At 43.2% G+C, this 12316-nt stretch overlaps 1 protein-coding gene across 1 annotated transcript in view; it reads left to right on the top strand.

The window, feature by feature from the left end:
- mak (male germ cell-associated kinase) overlaps nucleotides 1–12316 on the top strand; it is a 220107-nt gene that overhangs the window by 186742 nt on the left and 21049 nt on the right. The window contains exon 12 of the mRNA XM_043719022.2: nucleotides 5192–5290. Coding sequence (XP_043574957.1) covers nucleotides 5192–5290 — 99 coding nt within the window. The remainder of the gene's footprint in view (nucleotides 1–5191; nucleotides 5291–12316) is intronic.

Raw genomic sequence — 12316 nt, 5'->3', positions numbered from 1 at the left:
TCAACAAAGACAAAGGTGGACAAGTCCTATTAACCTTGGATACCATTAACAACAAGGGCCCCACACTGATCTCTGTGGAACCCCACTGGGCACAGGCTTCCAGTCACAAAAACATCCCTCAACCATCACCCTCTGCTTCGTGTCACTCAGCTAAAATTAGCCATCAATCTTCCACATGGGACCTAATCAAACGTCGTTTTGAATTCCAAGTAGAATATATCAAATGCATTGTCCTCATCTACATTCTTGGTTCCCTCTTTGAAAATTTCAATCATGTTGGTCTGACATGACTACTCCTTCACAAAAGCAGGCTTGGAGAGGCAGGCTAGATTAATCCCTGCCTCTCCAAGTATCCTGCCCCTCAGAATTGCTTCCAACAGTTTCTCCACTGCTGAGATTAGACTGACTGATCTGCAGTTTCCTGATTTACCTCTTGCTCCCCTCTTCAATAATGGTACCATATTGGTTGTCCTCCAGTTCCATTGGCACCTGTCATGAGGAATTGAAAATTGTTCCCAACTCCTCCTACAATTTTCTCCCTTGCTTCACTCAGTGGCCAAGGATATTGAAGGAGGTGTCCATCCTTTCCAGGTTGGAAAGGTTGTGCACCAATCTCGATGTAATACTATTCCAAACTGGTGTTTGATTCCACACGCCTTGACATTGAACACAAGCTTTCCAGAGCATCAGGTATGTGGATGTTTTCACTGATCAACTCCTTCTGACCGCTTTGACTCAGAATACAAGATTAAAAGAAGAGTCACACTGGACATGAAATGTTAATTTTGTTTCTCTCTCCACAAATGCTGCCAGACCTGCTGAGTTTCACTAGCATTCTGTGTGTTTGTTATTCAAAGTCTCCACATGTCTCTGTGGTAGACAATTCCAAAGGTTCATAATCCTCTGAGTAAAAATATTTCTCCACATCTCAGGCCTAAGTTGCATCCACCTTACATTTAAATTGTGCCCCCAGGTTCCTAGACTCAACCGGTCTATGTCTTTAAGCAATCCCTCAAGCACTGTTCTGACCATGGCCTCAATGATGGCCTGCCCATAATGGGCACTAAGGTCTCCTCCAGAAGTATTAATACATGCAGACATGCTTGATATTTTCTCTTCCAATAATTCAATCTGTGAACTTAGTAGCTAGTATGTTTGAATAGCTGTCAGAGTATGCAAGCTGTGTTTGTAAGTGTGAATTTCTAATTATGATAACTTTGAGAGGATGAGTAAACCATATAAGTGGTCCTGATAAAGTTCTCATTCATAGAGATTGATGATAGGTTAATAATGAGAGTGTGATGAATTGAGCAATGGTTGAGATTACTGGTCTAAATAGCAGGAAATGCCATTTGTAAGGCAAAGATGTTTGAACGGCTACCTCTGTTGCATTGATATTGAGTGAGCAAGACCACAGCCATTTTCATCTTCAACTAACTTTTCCAGTGTCCTTTTGAGTATATTTCTGAATGGGCTCCTGTTCCATGCATTTTCCCTTGCACTTCTTCCACTAGGACCTTCAACCTATTGTTGGAGCACCTCAGTGCGCGTTCTTTCATATGTTCAGCAATTATTCAAAGCATTAGTTTAAATATAAAAATACTTAAACCACCTGTTTTGCCATAAAGTGCCATCACTTTTAGAATTGCAAAGACTGTCATTAAGATGTGCTTGACACTCAGAATATTGTGCTCTGTGCTGATGCATCTAACCAATGTACCGTGCAACTAGCACCAGCTGCAAACTTAAAACAAGGAATATCAACTTAATATATTACCTGTAACAATAGTAACAAAATGGTGCCTTTTCTAAGCTTTCACAACTCAAAAACATGTCCTAACCCAACTCATCAGCTTACATGGAAGGCTAGAAAATTTTGCACGCTGCATAACAAGTACTGTATGTAGTTTCCCACAACCAGCATTCTAATATGCACTCTTGGCATATCAATTACACCAACAAAATGAGAAAATATTCAGTTTGAAACAATTACGTTTTTCATGGAATTTTTCTGTGGGAAGAAATAACAGAGGTGTTTGCAGAAATGTTCAATTCCTCTCTGGCCACATGGGATGTACTAGTGGACTGGAGGATAGTTATTCGAGAAGGGGGAAAGTGATAAACCTCGAAACCACAGGCCAGTTTGTCTAACCTTAGTGGTGGGGAAGCAATTTTGAGGGACAAAATTAATCTGCATTTGGAGAGGTAGAGATTACTGAAGAGGAGTTATGTTAAGAGGAGGTCATGTCTGACCAACTTGATTGAATTCTTTGAACAGGTGACTAGGGATGTAGATGAGAGCAATGCTTTTGATGTAGTGTACTTGGACTTCAGCAAGTCTTCTGATAAAGTCCCTCATGGGAGACTGATAGCAAAGACAAAAGCTCATGGGATCCAAGGAAATTTGGCAAAGTGGATCCATATGGCTTAATGAAGTATAGGGCAATGGTTGAGGAGTGTTTTCTCAACTGAAAATCTGTGTCTACTGGGCTCTCACAGGGGTCAGTTTTAGGACCCATGCTGTTTGTGGTTTAAATAATTGTCTTAGTCTTGAATGGAGAAGGGTTGGTCACTATGCTTGCAGACAATACAAAAATTGGTGGGGTATAAATAGTGAGAATGATAGCCTTAGACTGGAAGAGAATGTAGCTAGTCAGCTGGGCTAACCAGTGGCAAATAGAACATAGAACAGTACAGCACAGAACAGGCCCTTCAGCCCATGATGTTGTGTCGACCATTTATCCTCATGTATGCACCCTCAAATTTCTGTGATCATATGCATGTCCAGCAGTCTCTTAAACGTCCCTAATGACCTTGCTTCCACAACTGCTGCTGGCAATGCATTCCATGCTCTCACAACTCTGTGTAAAGAACCTGCCTCTGACATCCCTTCTATACTTTCCTCCAACCAACTTAAAACTATGACCCCTCGTGTTAGCCATTTCTGCCCTGGGAAATAGTCTCTGGCTATCGACTCTATCTATGCCTCTCATTATCTTGTATACCTCAATTAGGTCCCCTCTCCTCCTCCTTTTCTCCAATGAAAAAAGTCTGAGCTCAGTCAACCTCTCTTCATAAGATAAGCCTTCCAGTCCAGGCAGCATCCTGGTAAACCTCCTCTGAACCCTCTCCAACGCATCCACATCTATCCTATAATAGGGCGACCAGAACTGGACGCAGTATTCCAAGTGCGGTCTCACCAAAGTTTTATAGAGCTGCAATAAGATCTCACGACTCTTAAACTCAATTCCCCTGTTAATGAAAACCAAAACACCATACGCTTTCTTAACAACCCTGTCCACTTTGGTGGCCATTTTAAGGGATCTGTGTACCTGCACCCCAAGACCCCTCTGTTCCTCCACACCGCCAAGAACCCTATCCTTAATCCTGTACTCAGCTTTCAAATTCGACCTTCCAAAATGCACCACCTTGCATTTATCCAGGTTGAACTCCATCTGCCACCTCTCAGCCCATCTCTGCAACCTGTCAATGTCACGCTGCAGCCTACAACAGCCTTCTATACTGTCAATGACACCTCCAACCTTGGTGTCGTCTGCAATCTTGCTGACCCATCCTTCAATCCCCCCATCCAAGTCATTAATAAAAATTACAAACAGTAGAGGCCCAAGGACAGAACCCTGTGGAACACCACTCACCACTGACTTCCTGGCAGAATATTTTCCTTCTACTACCACTCGCTGTCTTCTGTTGGCCAGCCAATTCTGTATCCAGACAGCTATGTTCCCCTGAATCCCATTCCTCCTGACCTTCTGAATGAGCCTACCATGGGGAACCTTATCAAATGCCTTGCTGAAATCCACATTCACCACATCCACAGCTCGACCCTCATCAACGTTTCTAGTCACATCCTCAAAGAACTCTATAAGGTTTGTGAGGCATGACCTGCCCCTCACAAAGCCGTGTTGACTGCATTTAATCAAGCCATGCTCTTCCATTATGAAATTCAATTTGGATTAACATGAGGTGATGAACTTGGGCAGGAAAAACAAAACAAGAGAATACAGGATGAATGGTTGGACTCTGGGAAGCGCTGAGGATCAGATAAACCAGCCCCTTAAGTTAAAGAAAGTGAGAACTGCAGATGCTGGAGATCAGAGTCAAGAATGTGGAACTGGAAAAGCACAGCCGGTCAGGCAGCATCTGAGGAGCAGGAGAATCAACATTTCGGGCCAGAGCCCTTCATCAGGAGTGAGGCTTGTGGGTCGAGGGCTGAAACATAAATGGAGGGGGGGGTGCTGGGAATGTGATAAGTAGATGAAGGTGCAGGTGGAAGTAATAGATCGGAAGGGAGGGTGGAGCTGATGGGTGGGAAGGAAGGAAGATGGACAGGTAGGACCTGTCAAGGGGGTGGTGCCAAAGAAAATTAGGCATTCTTCCTCCAGGTGTTGAGTGGTCAGGGTTAGGTGATGGAGGAGGCACATGACCTGCATGTCCTTGGTGGAGTGGGAGGAGGAGTTAAAATTTTCAGCCACGGGGCGGTGAGGTTGGTTGCTGTAGGTGGCCTAGAAATGTTGGATAAAGTGGGTTAAGGCAGTGTATGGAATTGTTGCTTTTATTAATTGAGGCATAGAGTTTAAGAGCAGGGAGGTTATGATGGAACATTGGCAAGGTCAAAACTACAGTGTTGTGTATACTTCGGGAATCCATATTATTGGAGGGATCTGATAGCACTGGAGAGGATGCAGATGAAATTTAACAGGATATTTCCTTGGCGAGAGAGTTTCAGCTATGGAAGAGAGATTGGACAGATTGAAGAGAGCAGAGGAGATTCAGAGGGAACGTGATTGAGATGTATATAATTATGAGGAGCACAGATAGCATAGACAGGAAGAGAATTTTCCCTTGATGGAGGAATCAATGTCAAGGGGATATAGATTTAAGTTAAGGAGCAGGAGATGTGAGGAAAAGCATTTTCAGCCAGAGAGTAGTAGGAATCTGGAATTCATTTGTATAAAAGTGGAGAGGCAGAAAACATTTAAGAAGTATTTAGCTGTGCACTTGTGATGCCAAATAAGGCTATGATCCAAGTACTGGAACATGGGGTTAGAAGGTAGGTGATTATTTGGGACCAGCATGAACGCAATATAGATCAGTGTGGCTTTACAAAGTTTTTAAAAAGATATCACATTCCTTTCTGTATTATAAATAAATTGTTAATTTCTTTTTTCAGGAGTGCATCCCAAGAATACATCAGTTATAGCAAACAAAGATACCAGCAGGGCACATGGAATTATTGGTGGAGAGTTTTCTATTGGAAGGGTTCATGCAGGTAAACAAGATGGCAGCATATTAGTTGTTTAATTGAAATCAACATTGACAATTTTAAAATGATACAGCACCAAAGAATGTATTTCTATCCACTGTGACTGCATTGATATTTGAAAGAGAAATCCAATTGGTCCCAAAATCTTTGCCATGTTTTTCCCTGTCAAATATTCAACCAATTTCTTTTTGAAAGCATCCTGCCATCCTTTCAAGCAGATCCTACAGAATATAGCAGATTGCTGTATCAAAAAATATTATCCCCAAATGGTCATAAGTTTTTTTTAAGATTAGATTACTTACATTAGATTACTTACAGTGTGGAAACAGGCCCTTCGGTCCATCAAGTCCGCACCGCCCCGCCGAAGCGCAACCCACCCATACCCCTAACCTAACACTACGGGCAATTTAGCATGGCCAATTCACCTAACCTGCACATCTTTGGACTGTGGAAGGAAACCGGAGCACCTGGAGGAAACCTACGCAGACACAGGGAGAACGTGCAAACTCCACACAGTCAGTCGCCTGAGGCGGGAATTGAACCCGGGTCTTTGGCGCTGTGAGTCAGCAGTGCTAACCACTGGGCCACCGTGCCGCCCACAAAGTTATCAGAAGAATTTAGTTCAAGGAAGAATGCAGAAGAGCATGCTTGATTTGTCACCAGAACACCTAAGAATGACATTTCAGCCTGGTGAAGCGACAGGGTTGACCACTTGCATCACAAGAGGCAGAGGCAGCATGCAATAACAAGAGCTAAATGATATCACAACCAAAGGATCTAATCAAAATTCTTCAGTCCCGCTACATAAAGTTGTGAAGTGGTCCCAACTAAAGTTCCAAGAGCAGGAGGAGGCTCCAGAATATATGATTGGGGATCCAAACACATCAGAGGGAACGACAACCATCTTCAGCCAATGCAAAGTGGAAAATCCATCTTGGCCTCCACATGAGGTCCCTAGCATCACCAGTGCCAATCTTCAGATTCACTCTATGTGATATCAAGAAATGGCTTAAGGGACGGGATATTGCAAAAATAATGGACCATGACAACTTTCTGGCAGTGGGGCTGAAGATTGAGCATCAGAACTAGCCACATGCCTAGCCAAGGTGTTCCAGAATAACTATAACGCTGGCATCAACCCGAGAATGTGGACAATTGTTCAAGAGAGTCCTTCATGGTAACCTCAATTAATACCAGAATTGAACAGAAACTAGTGTTATACTGCTGTCCTTGTCCTTCAAAGTGATACAGGTCATAGGAAAGCGCTGTTGAAGGATCCCTAGTGAGTTGCTGCAAAGCATCTTTTATATAATGCAAACTTCTGACATCATGCATCAGTGGTGAAGTGAGTGTGTATGTTCCTTATGACTCCTGCATTGATTGGAACCAGGCGGACCTTGTTGACTGTGAGGTCCTTGATTGGGGTTGTTAACCCAGGCCTATCAGGAAGCCCTGGCTGACCAGTATAAACGAGGACAGTGATGTATCTTTCAATTCGCTTTCAACCTGTTTTAAATGCTTTTCTTGGGGGTCGATGCATATTAGAGTATTGGACAAAATTACTTATCAGTGCAGTACAATAATCTGCCATTATGTACAGATACCAATTTTCCAGGACTTTGCAAAAAAAAATTTATAGTGATCGGAGTTTGTATTGACTAATGCTAAACCTTGTAGTGTAAATCTAGCATTGAAATGTCTTCTGTATCAATAAAGTCACCTTAGTTAGGATGCTGAGGTTTTAAAGTTTTTTTTCCCAAGTGGCTTCATGCCTAATAATTCGTTAAAACTGTTAATGATATTGGTTGACCCTTGAGTTTCTACATCTGTTAGTATGAAGAGTGATAAAGCTATACGTTGTCGCTTGTGGATCTTGAGTGGCTGTACATTTAGATGATCAAGTATATTTGCAGTGTCTTGAGTACAAATCCAAGTTTGAAGAAAATGTTAATACATTAACTTTAGGATGTATTTTGTGAAATCTGCTCAGGACAAGCTAAACCTTGATTTATTTCAAATGCAATGGAATCTTTTTAAGCCTACTATATCTTTCTAATAAACTGTTAACATGTTAAAACAAATAAATATAAACAGGGGATGTCTGTGTAATATGCACTATTTTATTGTTCAGTTGATTGGACTGTTTTATATGCTTGTGTCTACTGTTTCCATTTTGATAAGATAAGGTAGGATTTGAGGTTCATCCTTATTTCCCTGCTAATTGGTTATATGGTGGGGTTTAGATGGTTTGGCCTTGCTGTCCCTTTCTCTTGTAATTTGCTGTTTCTTGGAAACTACTGCTTGTTGTTGATTATTAAATGTTTGTTTGTATTTTGCACCATTTGATGTCCCCTGTGTAATATGCACAGTTTTATTGTTCAGCTGATTGGACTGTTTTGTATGTGTTTGCGTCAACCGTTTCCTCTTTGGTAAGTTAAGGTGTGATTTGGGGTTCACCCTCATTTCCCTATGAATTGGTTGTATGGTGGGGTTTGGGGTTTGGCCTTGCCGCCCCTTTCCCCTGTAAATTGCTGTTTATTGTTCACTGTTGACTGTTTGTTGGATGGCCACAGCCAGTGTGTTACTATTATTCTTTTTTGAGAACTGATTTCTGAGCTGACTGGCTCCACAGCCTGTGTGTACTGTTGTATTTTAGTTCTCATTGTTTTGTGTTATTTCAATGGCCGGTTGCAGCCTGCGTTAGTCTTTTTGTTTTTTGAGTAAGGACTATGATGATTTTGTGAGAGGGCTTGGCCTTTGCATCATGTGTCTGGGCTTTCTTTTGTAGTGTCATGTGTTTGGACTGAGCTCCTCTGAGTCAACTACATCTTTACAAATGGACTGTCTCCCTGTGAGTGCGCCTGGGCCTCTGTGATGGACCAGGCCTCTGTAGAGACTGAATACCTGTGTGTGCGCAGTGAGGGGTGCATTCACTACATTCTGGCGTGGACTCTGCCTTTGGGCATGGACTGTGCCCTTGCGCATGGACTTTGCTTTGGTAACAAGCTTAACTTTTTTGATGGTTGGTTTTATTACCCGCACTATTTTTTGTGTGTCTCTGGGTCTGGCAGGCCTTACTGTGAGCCAGATGATGAGTAGGTTGTTCCAAAAACCAGAAGGTTCATAGGTGATCCTGAATGCTGTCACCCTGAGAGTCAGAGGATGAGTAGACCATCCTGAATATCACCATCCCAAGGAGGGAACGGGACTGGCTGTCCCAGAGGTAGCTGGAAGGTGTGTCGGGGTGGTCTGAGGGGCCGTAGTGGCAGGTGAGAGCCAGACAGTGTGTAGGGGTGGACCAAGAGCCAGAAGGTAGTAGGGGATTTAGAATCTGCTCAGTTCAGGCAACTGACCTCCAAGCTGGTTGACCACAGTGTTACTGTGGAGAATTATGACTTAAAGGATAACTTGTGACAAGACCCAGTCTTTGTGCTGCTGCCCTCATGCATAGACTGACCCTCCGTGTGTGGACCATGCCTCCAAGAGTGGAATCTGCCTTTGTGAGTGGACTTTACCCATGTGTGTGCACCGTGCTTTCTGTGTATTCCCATATGGAGCTGAATTAACCAATAGCCAGGCAGCATGAAGCAGGTCAGGGGGTAGGGCAGCTGAAAGCCAGCCCTGTGGGTTGTGTGTGTTTTACTGTTCTGTATTACTGCTTAAGATGAGATGGGATCTTATGGAATGCTTTATATTTTTTGAGCTTTATATTATCTATGCTCTGAGGCACAGTGTCTGTTGTTGTGTGTTGTGGACGTTGCCTTACTGCTCAGCCTTTTATCTCTAGGGGATGTTTTACAATGTTTTTATGCAATGTATTTAGTTTATTACAGTACTTTTTCTGAAAGGAGAAAATGACCTGTGTAATACTTTCATTCCAGTTTATGTACATTTTACATTATTGTTTACATTGAGATTTGGGTTGTCCTATTTTGGCATTTGTTTCTTTGCTGCATGGTGATGTTATTATGTGTTGTAACCTTTTGTGGACTTTGAATATAAATAGGGGATAACAGGGGATTCAGAATCTCCTCCGTTCAAGGGGCTGACTCCAAGCTGGCTGATCTCTGTGCAGTTATTTCATTGACAATGGGAGACAGCAGTATGTGCCTGAAGAACATTTGCTCACAACTGTCATCTTGGAGTTGGGATAAGAATTTCTGGCATCAGGCCTTTAGTTGGGAAGCTTGCCTTGTTTGATCCTGCTGTCAAAGACTGGGCGCAATGTGTGGAAATAATGCATATTTTACCCAGGCTAATGACAGTAGGGCAGATGAAAGACTATGAGTAATCCTTCCGGCTGCTTGCGAATCTGTAGCATTTTCAGTTATAAGGGGCCTAACTTTCCCAGAGGCACAAAACACTAGAACCTTCCAAGTGTTGACTGAGTTGGTTAAGGAATATTGTGACCCCAAACCACCTCCAATTCTGAAAAGCTATTTGTTTTATTCAGCTGTTCGAGAACTGGGAGAATTCGTATCAGAATTCTTGATCAGGTTATAGCGACTGGCAGAGGCCTGAATGAGATGCTAAGAAACCATTTTGTATGTGGGATTAATGACATAACCTTGCAGAAGTGTCTATTACCTGAAGCACACTGGACTTCAAACAGGCATTGGCTTTGTCATTAGAAAATGTAACGAGTGGGGATGGGAACTACAGGGCATCCCAATGGAAGTGGACCCCCTCACCTGTCCAAATGAGCTTGGGGAACACCACTTTGGTATAGGCACTCGCAGAACCTCACGTAGGGCATCGTGAGCAGAGGGACCCTAGGCCAGCCCACAGCAGAAACCCACAACAAAGCTGAGCATCAGCCAAAGTTCTTCAGGATCTGGGCTGGCAAGCCACTGCAGTTGCTGCCAGTATTGGACACAAGACAGCAAAGGAGTCCTACAAGGCCTGGCTTGAGTAAGAAAACTTGTAGGCTGGTAGCCACGAGAGTGCACACCTTGGAAAGACCCCTCACATGTGGGTTGAAACAATTAAATTTCTGAATAACATCCAAATCATAATCAATTAAAATTAATTTTTTTGTGAAATGGTCACCCAGTTCCAATTGAGGTTGAGACTGGCACATCTGTTTTTGTGGTTGCAGAAGCCATCTTTAACAAGATTCACTCAGGTCTCCAACCCTTAAGTTTGCGCAAGACCTTACCCAGACTGAGAACATACATTGGAGAACCATTGCAAATGAAGGATACAAATTCAGTTTTGATGTCCTATGAGAAGTAGTTGGTGCCGTTACCACAGATGGTAGTAAGATGCTCAGGCCCAAGCCTATTGGAGTGGAATTGGCTGAGAAAGATTCGCCTAGATTGTCTCAACATTTCTCAGTTAGAAAATGGCTGCCTGAGTGAAGTCCAAGTGAACTGCCCAAGTTTTTCAGAAAGACCTTGGGACTATCAAACACCAAAGCCACTTGTTGACCAGGAAGCAATTCCGTGATTTTCAAGGCCTACCCAGTACCATTTGTCTTGCAGGCAAAAGTAGAAGTGGAAACCAGGAGGCAGGAGAGTGAAGGAATTATCAACCAGTGCAGTTTACAAAAAGGGTAGTACCAGTCATACTGATTGTGAAGCCCTAATGGATCAGTTTGCCTTTGTAGGGATTTTAAGTAAATGGTAAACCACTTCTCACAGCTGGATAAATACCCAATCCCCCACATTGAGGACTTGTACGTAAAGTTGATGGGGGCACTGTCCTTCACAACTGGACATGAGCCATACCTACCTGCAATTGTGACTGGATGAGGAGTCCCAGAAATATGTCACAATTAACACCCATAAAGGTTCATTCCAATATATAAGACTACCATCTGCCTGCACCCTTTTCCATGGACCATGGAAGAATATTTTACATGGGCTACCCCAGATTGCCATTTATCTGGATGATGCATTAATAACTGGGAAGATGGCTTGGAGAACTTGGACACAGTGCTTAAACCTTTCTCCCAGGCAGGCGTATGCCTTAGAAGGGAAAAATGTGTGTTCCAGGTGCCCCAAGTGACCTACCTGGGTTACAGAGTCAACAAAACTGGGTTACACCCATTGGAAGATAAAGTGATCAAAGGAGTCCCAGCTTCCACTTCTGTACCGGAGCTTTGGTCTTTCCATGGGTTAATGAATTATTACTGGATATTCATACATAACCTAGCCTCATCTTGTAACCCTTAATCCTGCAATTGAAAAAAGGTCAACCTTGGAAATGGTTGGTTGTGTAGCCAAGAAGAAGCCAAGAAGTGAAAAAGCAACTATCGTCATCTAAGATGTTGGCCCACTATGATCTGAAGTTAGAAGTAGTGCTGACATGTGTAGCCTCTGGGTAATGTACAGTATCTGGGTAATGTTAGCTCACTGGTGGCCCAATGGAAGCATATGCTTCCTGGACTTTGGCTGATGCTGAATGCAAATGTGCCCAGATAGAAAAAGAAAGTTTGGCAGTTATGTTTGGTGTGAGAAAGCTCCGCCAATATCTCTTATGGACTGCACTTTGTCATAGTCACAGATCATAAAACCCCTGCTAGGGCTACTGAAGGAAGACAAGGCAGTGCCACCTGTAGCTTCTGGTTGAATTCAGCAGTGCGCCCTTATTCTCAGCACATACAAGAACAAGCTAGAGCACTGTCCAGGACGCTAAGCAGCTAATGAAGAAGGGTTGCACCACATCCCACTGGCAGATACTCCCTCTTGGTGCCTGTCCTCAAAGAATCCATTCTGGTTTGAAACTTCTTTGGCACCCTTCCGGTCACTGCTAACAATATCCGACTACTGCCGTTAAAGAATCCAGTCCTAGTAAAACTATAAAAGCTGGGGTAATGGAGAGGACCAGGAGGGCCATCGCGATCAGGACTGAAATCCTACTGAGACCAGATCACCGTCGACGACAGCATATTACTTTGGGGAGCAAGAGTGATTGTCCTGAGTAAAGGTCACCACCAGATACTGGCTGAACTCCATCAGGGCTGAAAATGTGTTGCTGGAAAAGCACAGCAGGTCAGGCAGCATCCAAGGAACAGGTTCATGCCCGAAA

This window comes from Chiloscyllium plagiosum, unplaced genomic scaffold, assembly GCF_037043375.1.
Source record: "Chiloscyllium plagiosum isolate Xiang-an unplaced genomic scaffold, Cpla_swu_hap1 HiC_scaffold_34, whole genome shotgun sequence".
Classification (NCBI taxonomy): domain Eukaryota; kingdom Metazoa; phylum Chordata; class Chondrichthyes; order Orectolobiformes; family Hemiscylliidae; genus Chiloscyllium; species Chiloscyllium plagiosum.
The sequence above is the reverse complement of the archived record's forward strand: the minus strand, read 5'-3'. Positions and strand labels throughout refer to the sequence as shown.